The sequence below is a fragment of the Balaenoptera borealis genome (assembly GCF_965194805.1).
Source record: "Balaenoptera borealis genome assembly, chromosome: 6".
In the NCBI taxonomy this organism is placed as follows: domain Eukaryota; kingdom Metazoa; phylum Chordata; class Mammalia; order Artiodactyla; family Balaenopteridae; genus Balaenoptera; species Balaenoptera borealis.
Window position 1 is genome coordinate 11,468,642 of NC_138863.1, and position 16,241 is coordinate 11,484,882.

General features: G+C 39.0%; 1 protein-coding gene across 1 annotated transcript in view; it reads right to left on the minus strand.

Annotated features, from left to right (window-relative positions):
- Nucleotides 1–16,241, minus strand: part of COL4A3 (collagen type IV alpha 3 chain) — a 134,085-nt gene that overhangs the window by 15,338 nt on the left and 102,506 nt on the right. Inside the window, exons 33-42 of the mRNA XM_082396164.1 lie at nucleotides 15,702–15,869; nucleotides 14,373–14,462; nucleotides 13,876–14,010; nucleotides 8,367–8,465; nucleotides 7,520–7,609; nucleotides 6,690–6,829; nucleotides 4,329–4,455; nucleotides 2,972–3,052; nucleotides 2,489–2,587; nucleotides 2,145–2,192 (exon numbers count right to left, since the gene is read on the minus strand). Coding sequence (XP_082252290.1) covers nucleotides 2,145–2,192; nucleotides 2,489–2,587; nucleotides 2,972–3,052; nucleotides 4,329–4,455; nucleotides 6,690–6,829; nucleotides 7,520–7,609; nucleotides 8,367–8,465; nucleotides 13,876–14,010; nucleotides 14,373–14,462; nucleotides 15,702–15,869 — 1,077 coding nt within the window. The remainder of the gene's footprint in view (nucleotides 1–2,144; nucleotides 2,193–2,488; nucleotides 2,588–2,971; nucleotides 3,053–4,328; nucleotides 4,456–6,689; nucleotides 6,830–7,519; nucleotides 7,610–8,366; nucleotides 8,466–13,875; nucleotides 14,011–14,372; nucleotides 14,463–15,701; nucleotides 15,870–16,241) is intronic.

Below are 16,241 nucleotides of genomic sequence, written 5' to 3' on the forward strand. Positions count from 1 at the left end.
CACATGCCGCAGAGCCACTAATCCCGAGCCTGCAAGCCACAACTACTGAAGCTTGTGCGCCTAGAGCCTGTGCTCTGCAACAAGAGAAGCCACCGCATGAGAAGCTCACGCACCACACGAAGAGTAGCCCCCGCTCGCTGCAACTAGAGGAAGCCCGCGCACAGCAACAAAGACCCAAGCAGCCAAAAGTAAATAAATAAATGCATACATACATTAAAAATAAAAAGCTAAACTTCATGGCTGGTTTGTGCATTTAAAGTGTTGCCCAGACAAACCCAGAAAAAGGAACGACAAAGTTGCCATCCCCATTCTGTCCTCTGGTTACTTCTCCCCCATAACACAAACACTAGTCTGGAAGGGACAAATGTGGTGAGAGGTTTGGATTTACCAAAGAAGACCCTGCAAAAGGTCACAACGTAATACTAATATTTTTCATCCCAGAGAACTTCCAAGAAATTGTGCTTTGACATTCATAAATGGGAGATGTTGTATGAATTGAAAATATTCTCTCCCATCTTTGTGTTATTCTAGAAGTGGTAAATGGCATGAAAATGGGAGACAGAGGAAAGGAAGAAGGACAAGTGAGGAGGAGGCTGGTGGCACAGGAAAGGGCTTGGGAAGTTATTTCTTATGCAGGGAAGGCTTAGGGGGATGATGAAAATAAAACTGATGACTATTGGATATCTAGCCCTTTGTCTATCATGTTCTTTAGCTTTTTTATACCTGCAATTTATACTTTTAAAAGAAAGTATTTAGATGATTTCAGCTCTCTTCAAGCTCTGAAATGCTGTATTTGTACAACAGGGTCTGGCAATGGTCTGAGGCACCAAGATGCTGTCTTGAGTTGTATATTCCATGTCCATGAAGATGCTTCCTTGTTTTACAATATGATTTCTTTTTAGGATTTGGGAGAATTAAAACTAATTAAAAGGATTCACACCTTCCAAGTATCAATGACCTCGTCTCCATATTTATTTATCCTAGAGGGACTGAGGTGCATAATCATTTACTTTCATAATTAGGCTATTTGTTGTTTTTAAAGGCTTTTTAATTTAAGATTTGATCGTTTGGTATCAAATTTTATTTCCAATTAAATGCTAAAGTGTCCTCATTCCAAATGGTTAAACTGTGAGCTTAGCCTAGGAAAATGAACGGAAACTCCCCTTTTGACCATAATTCTAAAACTAGGCTATGAAAAGCCTTTATGTTCAGGAGGGAGGGAAGGGTCTGAGAGACGTGCGGACATTGAGCTCAACCAAAACGACTATCGCATCATCCAGAAACGGGAAAGAGCGGCTCTTGTCTACTTTCACAGTTGAGCTGGTAGGTCAGAGCAGTTCCTGCCCCGTGGAGTTTCTCTGTAGCGTCAGGCTACTCTTTGCTGGTTCTTTTGAGCATCAATAACCAGAGGCCATCACTAGGCTTAGGCATCTTTGCTAATAAAATACTCCTACCTACAGGACCTACGGCTGAGAGGGGTCAATAAAAGGTGCAAACAATCTAGTCTTTCTTCTGGCAGGTTTCTATACAAAATGGAAAAAGTTAAAAGAAGCTGCTTATCTTATAAAACACTGGCATGAGAAATCCAGACTGGCAGTCTGTCAGACAAAAACTTGTATATTCTTTAAATGACATATTCAGTAAGTTGCCGTGTCTGAGATGCTGAGAGTTACTGGGAATCCCTGAATAAACAGTAACCTGAGCCACAAGCTGGCTCTGGGAGGTTGGAATCAGACCTATGAAGATAACAAGGTGGGAAAGGATTAGTGTTATTACTGCATCTCAGAACAGCAGGGAGAGGAAACTCCTTGAGAAGCTATCAATTCCACCTCCAACTTTTTTAGGAGGTGATACATTTAAACCATGCTAACAACATCGAAGCAAATACAGAAGTCTTTTTCATGTTTAAAGACTTTCATGGAAGGAAATTCCAAAATTGGATCACAGTGTCTAGTTTGTTCATTTCCTGGTGATGGTAATAATGAAGCATTTTTACTTGAACACTAAGAATATACATATCCTATATTACCACTGGGACTTCTTTAATTCAGTATGCTAAGTTTATTTTATCTATCAGGCATATTAAATTAGATTCTGTCCTTGAAAACGTATATCACCAGGTTCAGGAAGGAAGAACTGCTCACCTTGAGGACCAGGTTTTCCTCTTGGGCCTGGAAGTGCTCCCACCAAACCTGAAAGAGAAAATTTTGGCATTTTAATATTCTATACATATAGTTAATTTATATATACATATAAAAATTTATATGTATTTATATATATAAACTGTGAAACTGACCAATGTATATAAAATTTATTCTACTTGGTCAATTTCACTTTGGTTACAGAAAGGATTATCACATACCCAGAACACATTAAAGATCATCAGTTCTGTCAGGGAAGAATTTCTAGAGCCATGAAGGATTACAGTGACACTAATTATTCTACGAAAAGTAAAACTAGTTTATCCAAGATGATGAGCAAGCGGTACCTGTTTCTCCTTTTTCTCCAGCTGGACCAGGAATTCCATCACGTCCTTGATTACCTCTCTCACCCGCTGGTCCAGGATTTCCTGGGAATCCTGGAGGGCCTGGAAAAAAAAGCTATTCAAAGAGAGGACTTACTTCCTATCAGTGACCTAATGTGAACCCCAGATGTGTGGAATTCTGCAAAATGTGTTCATGTTTCAGAACTGTAGTTACATGAAGCTAAATTCACAGTGAAAACCATGGACAGGTTAGTGCTATCCTGAGGATTTTTCACTTTGGAATGTGTAGGTCAGCTGATCTTTGAATTAGATCCCTATAAATACCTGACCTCACTTTCCTGCATTGTCGTCTGGAGACTGGGTAACTGGGAGCTACCTTCTAAGGAGCAGTCATGGGTCAGAGATACCGGTAGACAGAGATTCCAGCCTCAGAAGTAAATATGCTTCCCTCACAAAAGAGAACTAGACAAAGTACAAAAATGGAACCTGGAGGGCCTTTTATTCCTGGAGAGCCAGGGAAACCTTTGATTCCTTTAGACCCCAAATCACCATCAGGACCGGACTTTCCTATAAATGAAGAGAGAGGGGAAGGAAAAAAAGAAAACCAAAAGATAAATGATTCCAGCAATGGCTGAAACAGTCAGTTCTTACAGTCAACTGTGCTCAAGCTGGCCTTCAAGGGGCACTCCTGCTACCGGTCACTTCAGGCTGTTATTTCCCCAGAGAAGCAAAGCAGAGACATGGCCAGTCATTTTCAAAGGTGTGCATACCCCAGCCCCTTGGACCGCTCAATATATGATTTATTACTTTAATTGGGAGTTAGCAGCAAAGCCACTGAACCTTTCCGTGTTTGAAAAGATAGTTTAAATATTGTCTTTAGGTAAGACCTGAAGTTGCAAACCAGTGGCTGGCTTAGCAGTTGTTTTTGATCAAAGTGAAAACTTCAACCCAAATAACAAGCAAATAAGAAAGCAAGCCAATGTTTAAACTGGAAACAGCAACAACAAAACCCTCAGAACAACAGTGTTATGGGTTAAATTGTGTTGTTCCCAAATGCATATGATGAAGTCCTAACTCCCTAGTGTTTCAGAATATCACTGTATTTGGAGGTAGGTCTTTATTGTCTTTTTTTTTTTCTTTTTCTTTCTTTCTTTTTGGCCATGCCACATGGCTTGTGGGATCTTAGTTCCTTGATCAGGGATTGAACCCAGGCCCCCGGAGGAGTCCTAACCACTGGACCACCAGGGAATTCCCAGGTAGGGTCTTTAAAGAAGCAATTAAGTTAAAATGAGGTCACCAAGGCAGTACCTAACACAATATGACTGATATCCTTATAAGAAAAGATTGGGACACAGACACACAGAGGAAAAGACACCTGGAGAAGGCGGCCACCTACAAGCTAACGAGAGAGGCCTCAGAAGAAATCAACCCTGCCGACACCTGGATCTCAAGACTCCCAGCCTCCAGAACTAGGAGAAAATTAATTTCTGTTTAAGCTACCCAATCTGTGGTATTTGCTTTGGAAGCCCTGGAAAACTAACACAAATATAAAGTTGGACAACAAGCTAACATTTCAGGTCTTTAGGCTGAATTCGTTGAGGCAGCGCCCCCAAAGTTTTGTTTACAGGAGGAGGTTTGTAGATTTCAGGTCACCAAACTCGACCGAAATGGGTTCCTTGTGATTCATTTGCTGTTTCTCAGTGTCTTCGAATTTGAAGATCAGAGTTGAATAAAATCAATTGTAGTACAAAAGCCTAAACTGCTTTCCATTTACTATTCTAGGAGGCAAGGGCCATACCACACTTCTTGCTTGCAGCTTTCGGGTTGCAAAACCAGAGCTTACCTGGGTGGCCAGGGCTTCCGGGATTCCCAGGAACTCCCTCTGGTGCAGCAGGCCCCGAACGTCCAGGTGTGCCAGGTGGCCCTGTATCACCTTTTCTTCCCATGTCACCTGGCAATCCTGGATCTCCCTTAAATTCAGGCAAACACCTTTAAAATTCTCATATAAGCAGGATATGTGATCAGAATTAAGTATAAACTAGGTTGGTTTGTATTTATGTATTTATTTATTTAGCAATTCATGGTAAGTGTCTGCTGTGTGCTACCACCCTGATAGCTGCTGGGAACAGGATGGCTATATAATTTGTGGGGTGCAGTGCAAAAGGAAAATGCAGCTCTCTTTAGAAGAACTTTTAAAAAGTAATTGAAGACAGAAATGGCAGAGCATTAAACCAAACATGGAGTCCTTGTCAGTATGGGACCTCTGTGGCTACACGAGTCCTGTGCCCAAGAAGCCAGGAATATAATAGTAACCATGTACGAATATGTGATAGATACAGTCCCTGCCTTCATGGAGCTTTAGAGACCAGTGGGAGATAGACATTAAATAATCACACACACAGATAATTTCAAATTGTGATGATTAACTCAGAGGTAAGAAAGAAATAGAACAAATGGATGTGTGTTCTTCATATACTCTGCATGCAGATAAATGTATGTCAACCACATGTAAAAAAAGAAACAGACAAACAAAAACACAAACTTCCCATGGTTTAATATTCATTAAATCTGTACTTCACTTTTATGATAAGCCAGAACATATGGATTTGATAGTAACTTCCAAAATCTCGATGGTAGCTGACTAAGATTCATTACTCTGTTACTAAGATTTGCCAGCATGATAAAACCAGCACATTTTGTGTTCAACGCACAGTTTAAAAAATTTCTTCTGTGGTTACCTATGAAAACTTTAAATGAAACTATTCATTAATTGAATGTGAATTAAGTCAAATATGATTCCTCACTCAGGAAAAATCTCAGTGGAAGGAGTCTCTTTCTGGTTTTCTGAGGACCTCGTTAAAAATAAAGGGCACGCGGAGCAACTGGGCCCGTGAGCCACAACTACTGAGCCTGCGCGTCTGGAGCCTGTGCTCCGCAACAAGAGAGGCCGCGATAGTGAGAGACCCGCGCACCGCGATGAAGAGTGGCGCCCGCTTGCCACAACTAGAGAAAGCCCTCGCACAGAAACGAAGACCCAACACAGCCATAAATAAATAAATAAATAAATAAATAAATAAATAAAATAAAATAAAATAAAGGGCAAAGGAAATTTGTTTGAACTCCAAGTAGTAAAGGGTTACTTTCTCGGGTCTTTGTGGTTTCTAAAAGTTTTCTTTCTTGTTGTTTTACAGCTGGAGGAAATCTTTAGGAAAGGTGGTGTTTTATTGGCTCAAAAGAGAGTCAGGGAGAAAGTCTCCTAAGTAACGATTTTTATATTTTTTGGAAGTCTGATGAAAAATAAGACTCCTTGATTAAAAAAAAACCAAAAAAACAGAAAACCTGTATCCAAACAATTTTCATTCGATTTTAGGAGATTAGTGGGCTTCTTTGGATCCAACAGGCTTCCCCAGGGATCCATGGAATCCCATGTGAAAAAACTCTGCTTGTGGGAATTTCTATTAATTATTCTCTATCACTCTAGCTCTGGCTCTTGTGTAACTGCTATACGCAGAAAGGATGGAAGAAGATAAACCTAAAAGAACAGCTGAGCCACACTGAAACCTTTGGTTGCTGCATGATACCACATACAAGGAAGGGCTTTGGCATCCAGTCTCTAGTTGACAGAACACAAGCGCTGAGAACACTGTGACAAGATAGAAAATCCTCTGTGTAATGCAATGACAATAAACTTTTAAAACAATTAAGAAAGATAAATGTATATATCTTAGGATTTTTTTTGGTTTTGCTTTTTAAGAATGTTCTAAATTTATTTTATTTTACATCTTTTATTATGTTTAAGAAGACAAGTATTTTTTATTACAAAGTTGGAACATTTATTTTTGTAAGCCTGTGTGAGATGAGTCTATAGCAGAGACTGGCCACTTTGTAGCACAAGAAAAACAGACACTGCCCTGGCAACTTGTATGGGCTTGTGATCACTGCCTCCTCCTGGCAGCACACTTAAATTGCAGGGTCGGTTATGAGAAATTCCTTGGGGGTTGAAACTGGAGGGAATAAACCCAGAAGTTGAAGTTGTGTGATAGGCATCCTTAGTTATAGAGAGAGGGGAGAAAACCTCAAATAACTGTCTGAAAATACAGTAATATTTTCAATTTTCTTTGCCCACAATGAATCCAGATACTTGTTGATATTTAAAGGGACTCATTCCACCACCAAAACATAAATACTTCAGTGGCCTATATACCTTTGGTCCTGGTGGTCCTGGCCTTGTACCTTCTGAATAACCTGGCTCTCCCTTATCTCCTTGGAGACCATGAGTACCTGGGAGGCCTGGTCTTCCAGCTAGACCTGGTAATCCCATAGTTCCCTTCATTCCTTTAGTACCTGAAATTAGGAAAGAAATCAGGTAAATCGGTAAAGGCAGAGATCTTGAAGGGTTCTACTTCTCACCTTTGCACAAACCACCTTTCTCCCAAGAAGTTGGTTTTTCAGAAGCACTAAAGTGTCAGGTAGTCTTCTTTTTTTTTTTTCAATTTTCTTTAAATTGGAGTATAGTTGCTTTACAATGTTGTGTCAGTTTCTGTTGTACAACGAAGTGAATCAGCTATATGTATACATATATCCCCTCCCTCTTGGACCTCCCTCCCACCCCCCCATCCCACTTGTTAGAGAAATGCAGATCAAAACTACAATGAGGTATGACCTCACACCGGTCAGAATGGCCATCATCAAAAAAATCTACAAACAAAAAATGCTGGAGAGGATGTGGAGAAAAGGGAACCCTCTTGCACTGTTGGTGGGAATGTAAATGGATACATCCCACTATGGAGAACAGTATGGAGGTTCCTTAAAAAACTAAAAACAGGTAGTCTTAATGGGTGATTTTTACACAATGTAAATATTTATTTTGTTCTCACTCATGTTCTGGTTGCATACAGTACATTTGTCTAGAAGCAAATCTAGTTGTTTTACACCAACTTTCTACCAAGTGGAAAACCAAAATGACAATACAGAAAATCTAGAATTAGGACCTGTCTTGAGGTTGTAGGCTCGTAACAGGACATTATGCATTACCTGGCACACCCATGTTTCCCATGCTTCCTGGCACACCACGTGGTCCTGGCTCACCAGGATTCCCAATGCTGCCTGGATCTCCTCTGGGGTCTTGAGAACAAATAAATAGTCATACGCTCTGTGTAGTTCCTGGACATAGTAGATGCTCAATAAACACTTGTTGCTTGCACAAATGAATGAATCCAGCACAGCCAGACCATCTGGTTTAGGTACTTGTTTAGCTGCATTTATGCCTTCAAATAAGGAAGGGACTGGTGACTCAGAAAATGTAAAATTAGAGAAAGTTAGATTTTTGTCAGCAGGCCTGGATTTCAAACATCAGAATCATCCTAGGACCAAAGCCAGCAGGAAAGAGGGGGCTCCTGTGACAATATAGTAACAGATTTTCAAATGCAATATGGAACTTTTATTACAATGCAATAAATTTCATCACAGATGTGGTCACAGGGAATAAGGGGCTACTTTATTTGTTTAAAAAATTACTTTGCAAACTCAATAACTTGTTTAAAATAGAAAGAGGCAAATTTGAAAACCTCTAAAGCATTATCTTACTTTCTTCTGGGATATATGAGGTTGTAATAAATTATAGTTTAGAATACATATCAGCTATTTCAAAATAAAATTTTGAGTGCAAAACAGAACTTCATGTAGGTTAACATTTTTTAGCTAATACAGGCTGACTACAATTTGGTTAAATTATAAGAAATATAATTTGGTTAAATTATAAGAAGCAAATTTCTGTTGGAACACTGTTGGGGCAGAATTCATATTCTAGAAACACATTTTTGTTACATTTAGATCTAGGAAAACTTAACACCTGATATTTCTATTAGAGAATCAGCTATACCTGGTGATCCTGGTGGTCCAGGTGGCCCTTGGAGTCCTTTGAAACCTGGTAACCCTGGAATGCCTCTGTTTCCTTTCTCACCAGGCTTCCCTGCAAGTCCTAAAGTTAAAAACTATGTATTAAAAATACAGGTTAGAATTTTATCAGACTTATCCACATCCTGATTAAAATTTTTGAGCTATTATTGAAATACAACATAGCATATTTGTTAAGAGTATGGGCAGATTTGGGCTTATATTTTATTTAAAAAGAAGATTAAAAGAGGTAATACATGAAAAGCATTAGCACAGTGCCTGGCATGAGTTAGTTCTCAAAGAACTCTAGCAATTTTCATAACATTTACACTTTGAATCAACATTTTAAGAATTAGTGGCCTAAATACAGCTTCTTTTTGTTTTTAATTAATGACAGAGGATTATCTACTACTATTCTTTTTTTTTTTTTTTTTTCTGCCTTCCTTTCTTTCTTTTTTTTTTTTTTTTTTTTAAACATCTTTATTGAAGTATAATTGCCTTACAATAGTGTGTTAACTTCTGCTTTATAACAAAGTGAATCAGTTATACATATACAATATGTTCCCATTTCTCTTCCCTCTTGCATCTCCCTCCCTCCCACCCTCCCCATCCCACCCCTCTAGGTGGTCACAAAGCACCGAGCTGATCTCCCTGTGCTATGCGGCTGCTTCCCACTAGCTATCTATTTTACATTTGGTAGTGTATATATGTCCATGACACTCTCTTACCCTGTCACATCTCACCCCACCCCCTCCCCATATCCTCAAGTCCATTCTCTAGTAGGTCTGTGTCTTTAGTCCCGTCTTGCCACTAGGTTCTTCATGGCCTTTTTTTTTTTCCTTAGATTCCGTATATATGTGTTAGCATACTGTATTTGTTTTTCTCTTTCTGACTTACTTCACTCTGTATGACAGACTCTAACTCCATCCACCTCATTACAAATACCTCCATTTCATTTCTTTTTATGGCTGTCTACTACTATTCTTGTCTGGACTATTTCATTCTTAATCCATTTATTACAACTATCATTTATTAAGTAGCTGGTTTATGGAAGACATTATTTTCTTTTATTTATCTTATTTAATCTTCAGGCAATCTCAGTGTATTCTTGAGCCTTTCCAGATAGGGTGCAGAGATGAGAAAATTGAGACTCTTTAAGAAGTCAATGAAATAATATAGAGTCACACCATCAGTTAGTGGTAATGCTGGGATTCGAATCCAGTTCTGCAGGCTAGAAGTCTCATACGTTTCCCACAACACCATCCTACCTTCCCTAAAACATGGCTTTGATCACATTCTCCTGCTCAAAAATATTCATTGAATCTCTTTTGCCTACAGAGTAAATGACAGACTCCTTTCACTGGCACTTGAAACATTCAACAATCTATCCATGGCTGCAGCTTGTGCCTTTTCTCAAGCAGATTCACTTCCCTTGGCTGTTTCCCTGCTTACATATTCATTCATTCACATACGTGTTGAGTACCTAATTAATAGACAGGTCTTGTTCTAAGTGCTGGAGACATAGAAAAATCAAGTTCTCTCTTCCCAAGTTTTTAGTGTTTAACTGGGGAGACAGCTAAGTAAAAAATTACCACCCAGTGTGATAGTTTCTGTAACAGAGTTGGGCACAATAGGCTACAGGGAAGAATTCTGAGAAGAGGGGATTTTTTTTTTTAATTGTAGTGTGATTGCTTTGCAATATTGTGTTACTTTCTGCGGTACAGTGAAGTGAATCAGCTATACGTATACATATATCCCCTCCCACCTGGACCTCGCCCCCCATCCCACCCATCTAGGTCATCACAGAGCACTGAGCTGAGCTCCCTGTGCTATTCAGCAGGTTCCTACTAGCTATCTGTTTTACACATGGTAGTGTATTTATGTCAAACCTAATCTCCCAATTCATCCCACCCTCCCCTTCCCCGACTGCGTCCACACGTCCGTTCTCTACCTCTCCGTTTCTATTCCTACATCACTAATTATTAGAGAAATGCAAATCAAAACTGCAATGGGGTATCACCTCACACCGGTCAGAATGGCCATCATCAAAAAATCTACAAACAGTAAATGCTGGAGAGGGTGTGGAGAAAAGGGAACCCTCCTGCACTGTTGCTGGGAATGGAAATTGATACAGCCACTGCGGAGAACAGTATGGAGGTTCCTTAAAAAGAGGGGATATTTTTAAGCTCAGTCTTGAAGAGCAAGTGGGAGCTAGCTGGATGGAGAAAGCATGGAATGGGACAGAATTCCTAGGCAAGAAAATAACATGTGCAAAGGAGTGGTGAGTAGCAGGGAGTTAGAATATTTTCTTTTGTAACTTTCGTTTTTTTTCCATTTATATCCTTTATCATAACCTAAAAATATAAATCACTTAGTTTATTCATTTGCTTTGGTTTTTAAGGGGTGGCAAACAACTGCCCGTGGGCCAAATTTGGCTGGATGTTGAACTTGATGTTGAATTTGATGTTGAATGGCTGGAGAGCTAAGGATGCTTTTCATATTTTTGATGGGTTGTAAACAAACAGATAAACACACACAAAAGAAGAATATGCAACAGGTGTCATATGTGGTCCACAAAGCCTAAGATATTTACTACCTGGCCCTGGATATAAATTGTTTACAGAGACATTATTGTTTCTTTCCCTTACTAAGCTGTAAGTTTCCTCATGACCAGAATACTACCTCTGCTTTGTTCACCTCTGTGTCTTCAGGACATAGTAAAAATGTCTAGTCAGTAGGTACTAAAAAGTAATTGCTAAGTAAGTAAATGTCACGTGGCTGGAGAAGTAGGCAAAGGGCAAGTGATAAAGAAACCTGGATGCCAGTCGAAGAAATTTGAATTCTTAAAGCAAGGGGAGACTTGGAAAGATTTTAAGCCAAGAGTATTCCTTGCTCATTTGAAACCTACTCACAATTTAAATCCTTCTTTATGGAGGCTTCTTTTTTTTTGAAATTTATTTTATTGAAGTATAGTTGACTTACAATGTTGTGTTATTTCTGCTGTACAGCAAAGTGATTCAGTTATACATGTATAAGTTCTTTTTCATATTATTTTCCATTATCGTTTATTACAGGATACTGAATATAGTTCCCTCATGTGCTCAAGTGCTCACGGAGGCTTCTTTGACTACCCTGGTTGAGGTGTTTTCTGCTTTGCTCATCTCCCACAAGGCTCACTGCCAGTGGTACCCAGCTGGCAGCACAGTGAGAAGGCTGAGTAAGGACTTTGGAACCAACAACATCAGTGTGAGGTCCATCTCTGCACTTCCTATCAGAGTGACACTGAGTAATTTGACCTTTCCATTTCCCATCTATAAAATGGGATGACAGCAATAACCTACTCCTAGGGTTGTTGTGAGAATTGAATGAGTCAATATTGGTAAAGCTTGGAACAGTACCTGCATGTGGGAAGGGCTTCACAGGTCTTTGCTAAAATAGCATAACAGTTGTTTTGTATTATTCATTACCTTTTTGTACATATGCCTAAATCTTCCATGCAGACTCCCTGAGGAGAGGACGACTGTGCTTTTCATACCTTCAATAGCTCTTCCACATTTGCAGTGGATGTCTTTAAGTCAGAAACTCAGACGAAAAATGAATCACATAGAAATTAGAGAGGCCTAGATAGTATGATCTTTTGCTGTTGTTGGGGTTCAATCTCTGCTTCTTGGTTGTGGGTTTGAAAAGCCAAAAGGAAACATGTAGGACAGCTTCCATGCAAATTGTACTTTGCTAGAAGCATAAAAGTAGCATGTGTCCCTATATGTTTTACAGAAACAATTCTTTAATTGTAAATTAGTACCCATTGTGCATTCATGATGTTAGAGTCAAATTTTAGTTTATGGAGGCACAGATATGCTATTCATATTTTTTTTCAAAATGTTTGCAACACTACCTAAATCATCTAGAATAATCCAGTGAAGTGGTGTCTGACAGTTTATGAAGACTGGACACTTGTGCCAGTATTTTTTTTTTTTTACATCTTGGCTTAGACCAGTTCTAGAAGAATTTTATAAAATTCATACTACTTTCTATTCTATTGCTAAAAATGTAATGCAGTCTTCTGTTTGCACCCAGAACTAAACCATCCCTTTGACAGCAGATTAAAGGGGGACTACCCAAAAGGCCTTTACTTGCTAATTTTCCTTTATAGAAAAAAATCTGATTCTTTTCCCAATGATTATCCTTTTACTTATTTATTTTTAAAGCTTGGCCCATTTGAGGAATAGCAAAAGGCCAGAATGGCTATTTTATTTTTAAAAAAATATTTACTTATTTATTTATTTGGCTGTATTGGGTTTTAGCTGTGGCACGTGGGATCTTTGTTGCGGCTCGTGGGCTTCTCTCTAGTTGTGGTGCGCGGGCTTAGTTGCCACTCGGCATGTGGGATCTTAGTTCCCCGACCAGGGATCAAACCTGCATCCCCTGCCTTGGAAGGCAGATTGGATTCTTAACCACTGGACCACCAGGGAAGTCCCTGATTATCCATTTTTTAAGTTAGCAAATTAGTTGGATTCAATCACTCTCCAGAACCCTGGTCCAATGTCACTTCTGTGAAGTCCTTCCTAATTCTGGGAGAGACAGCTATTCAGTCTTGCCAGCCTGGTCTACAGAACTCTATCCAGAATTTTTAAAGCAAATCTTCTTCCAATCTAACTTCTCAAAGTTGATTACAAATTATTCAAAACTTGATATGGTTTTGCAACTACAAACACATTTTTCTTTTATTCTTCCCTGCTTATATAAGTTTGATCTGCAAACATTTAATTTTATCCAGAAATCCTTTGTTTTATTAAAGTTACTTGGGGTTAAATTGGATCAGGAAGACCGCAAGGCAAACCTTCTTAAATTTTGATTTGATATTAGCTGTATTGATCATATAACAAAACCTGTCATCCAAAGGCTTAAATAACTTGAAATAATTTGAATGGGTTTGAATTTGAGCTTAACAGCTATAGCTAACAATTAACAGCATTTTTAAGGCATTGATTTGTAATCAAAACATATTTTCTCTTTAGTAATTATTCCCCAAAGGATGCTGAGTATCAGAAGCAATTTTTAGATGCAATCAGAAAAATTCACCCTGGCAGCTGATAGAATAGAGTAGAATTTGGGGTGCAGTTTCTATTCCAGCCAGGGAAGTTTTTTATGTGGAATTTTCTAAAGGTTTAATTTTCACCATACTTGGCAAAAGGGGGCTTTGAGGCTTAGAATTTAAAGACTGGCTAGTGAAAATTTAAAGACAGCAGACCAAACTGCAGAATTAACTTAGAAATAAAAAGTTACGATTTAAGGAGGCAACATATTACTGTTCAGGGCACACAAAACCCAGTTGCAGCCCAGCTCAGTCACCAACTGGCTTTGTGAGCTTGGGCGGGAAATTAAATCCTGGTCCTCAATGTCCTCATATGTCAACTAAAGGGATCTTCCTGGATAATTTCTTAGGCCCAGAATCAGCTCTGATGTTCTGATTCTAAACGTAAGGACATTTGTACCTTTGAGTCCTGGTTCCCCTTTGTCCCCGACTAAGCGGAATATTCCAGGAGGCCCTGGAGTTCCTTTATCTCCTTGTTCCCCTTTGGCACCTGGGGATCCTCTCTCGCCTTTTACTCCTGGAATTCCAAAGCTCCCTAAGAGACAGGCGTAACAACATCAGTTCCTTAATTCTTTAAAAGTTCATGAGGATTCAAAAGTTAACAGTGCTTACCATAAAACAAAACAAGACAAATAAACCAGAAAAGGTTAACGAGGTTGAGAACTTGATAAACAGTTGCCCCCAAACAGGCAGCCACATGAGGGTAGTGGTCTAAGCCTGTAGGGAGAAAATATGACTATTCAAAAGGGACAAAGGAATACAGAAAACTGCAAAATCAAATATAAGGTTTTCTCAGAACTACTTTCTCCTCAAAGAATAAAATATAATTTATTTTTCTGCTATTAAATGAACATTGTTTATGCCTCCTGATAGCTGGAAAGATATTCTATCACTTACCCCTCTGTCCCAGGGTGCCTGGGTTCCCAGGAGGCCCTGGAGGGCCAACGTTTCCGGGAAACCCCATCATCCCAATCATTCCTTTTTCACCTATGGAAACAAATTAACACAAGGCAGCACATGTTGTGAAGAATGAGAAAAGCGAAATACTCCATAAAATAAAATGAATTATACTTAGAAAGAGAGAAAGAGTGTTGAAAAAATGGTTTCTGTAAACAGGAAAATTATCGCACTTGTCTAGGAGATGGGTCAGTAAATGGTCTTTTTTTACATCATGGATGTGGAAGTTGGTAGCAAATCACACTTGTGGATGAGAAGAAAATATGCTGAAGTTTTGGAGCATTCCCACCTCCCAACCCTTGATCAATAACTTTGTTATATTCCCTTATTTTACTTTCTTCATAGCATTTGTCTCTAGATGAACTTAGTTCTTAAATGTGTTTGTTACTGTGTTCCCCATTGTTCGAGGTGGAGTCTTATCCACCAATGTGTCTCTAGGGCCTGGAACAGTGATGGCATATGATAGTAGCTCAATAATATAAATGAAAGGTTAATTAGCAGATTAAGTTCTTATTCTGGACTCTTCTCTGAAGGAGAGATCAGTGAGGTCCTTATGCCATGAGAAGACTACTGAAATATTCTCCCCCAAACATATAAACCATAAAAAGTGATGAAATAAAAAGAATTATAAGGGAATACTATGAACAATGACAGGCCAGAAAATCAAATTCTTAGAAGAGGCACAGATTACCAAAATTGACTCAAGAAGAAATACAAATTCTGAATAGATCTATAAGAAGCGAAGAGATTGAATTAGTAATTTTAAAACTTCTCTCAAAGAAAAGCCCAGCCCCAGGTGACTTCACTGATGAACTCTATCAAATATTTAAAGAATATCAATTCTTCACAAACTCTTCTAGAAAATACAAGAGGAGGAAACACTTCCCATCTTGTTCAATAAGATAGCATTACCCTGATACCAAAACCAGACAAAGACATCACAAGAAAACAGACCAGTAAGTATCCCTTATAAATATGGATGCAAAAAATTTCAACAAAATACTAGCAAATATATTTCACTAGTAATATATTAACAAGATTACACAGCGAAAATAGTCATATTGTGGGTAATTGTGAAATTTGACCATCCCACTACCACCAGTTCCCAGCCCTCTGGCTCCTTGCAAATAATTCAGAAGAAAAACTTATACTAAATGAAAGAGAAGCTTAGAGTCAAAAGCCTATGCCTGTCTCTAGTTTACACAGCTACCTTAAAAGGAAAGTGTGGAAAAACAGAGAAGAAGAAAAACAAAAGCACATAAAGGGTACCTGGTGGCCCTAAAAATCCTGGATTTCCTGGATATCCTTTCGTACCAGGTGGTCCCATCTCCCCTCGATGACCCGGCATTCCTGGTGGTCCAGGTTCTCCAGGAAATCCTGACCTATCCAAGCCTGGGATACCTGGGTCTCCCTTTGGCCCCGTTTCGCCTCTTCTGCCTGTATATGAATGAATGAATGAATGAATGAATGCACAATTGCTTTCCACACCAACTCCAGACATATTTTATGGCTGTAAATATTTAGCTCTGTGATTGTGGGCAAGCCACACACTTTTCTAATTGATAGATTTAGGTCCCCTTTTGTAAAATTCTAAGATCCCTTCTGGATTTAACATTCTGTGTTTCAACGATTCATGAAGTAATGATAGTGTAGAATTTAGATTTATTTTCTAGTCCTGCAGGCACATCTTGGGAATGCACTTTCTGACTGTGGCACAGTCTTTAACCGGCAGAATTCATACAGAGCCACTCACGTGGCGGCAAGCCACCAGATGCTTCTAGAAACAATAACAGCACCACTACAACAATT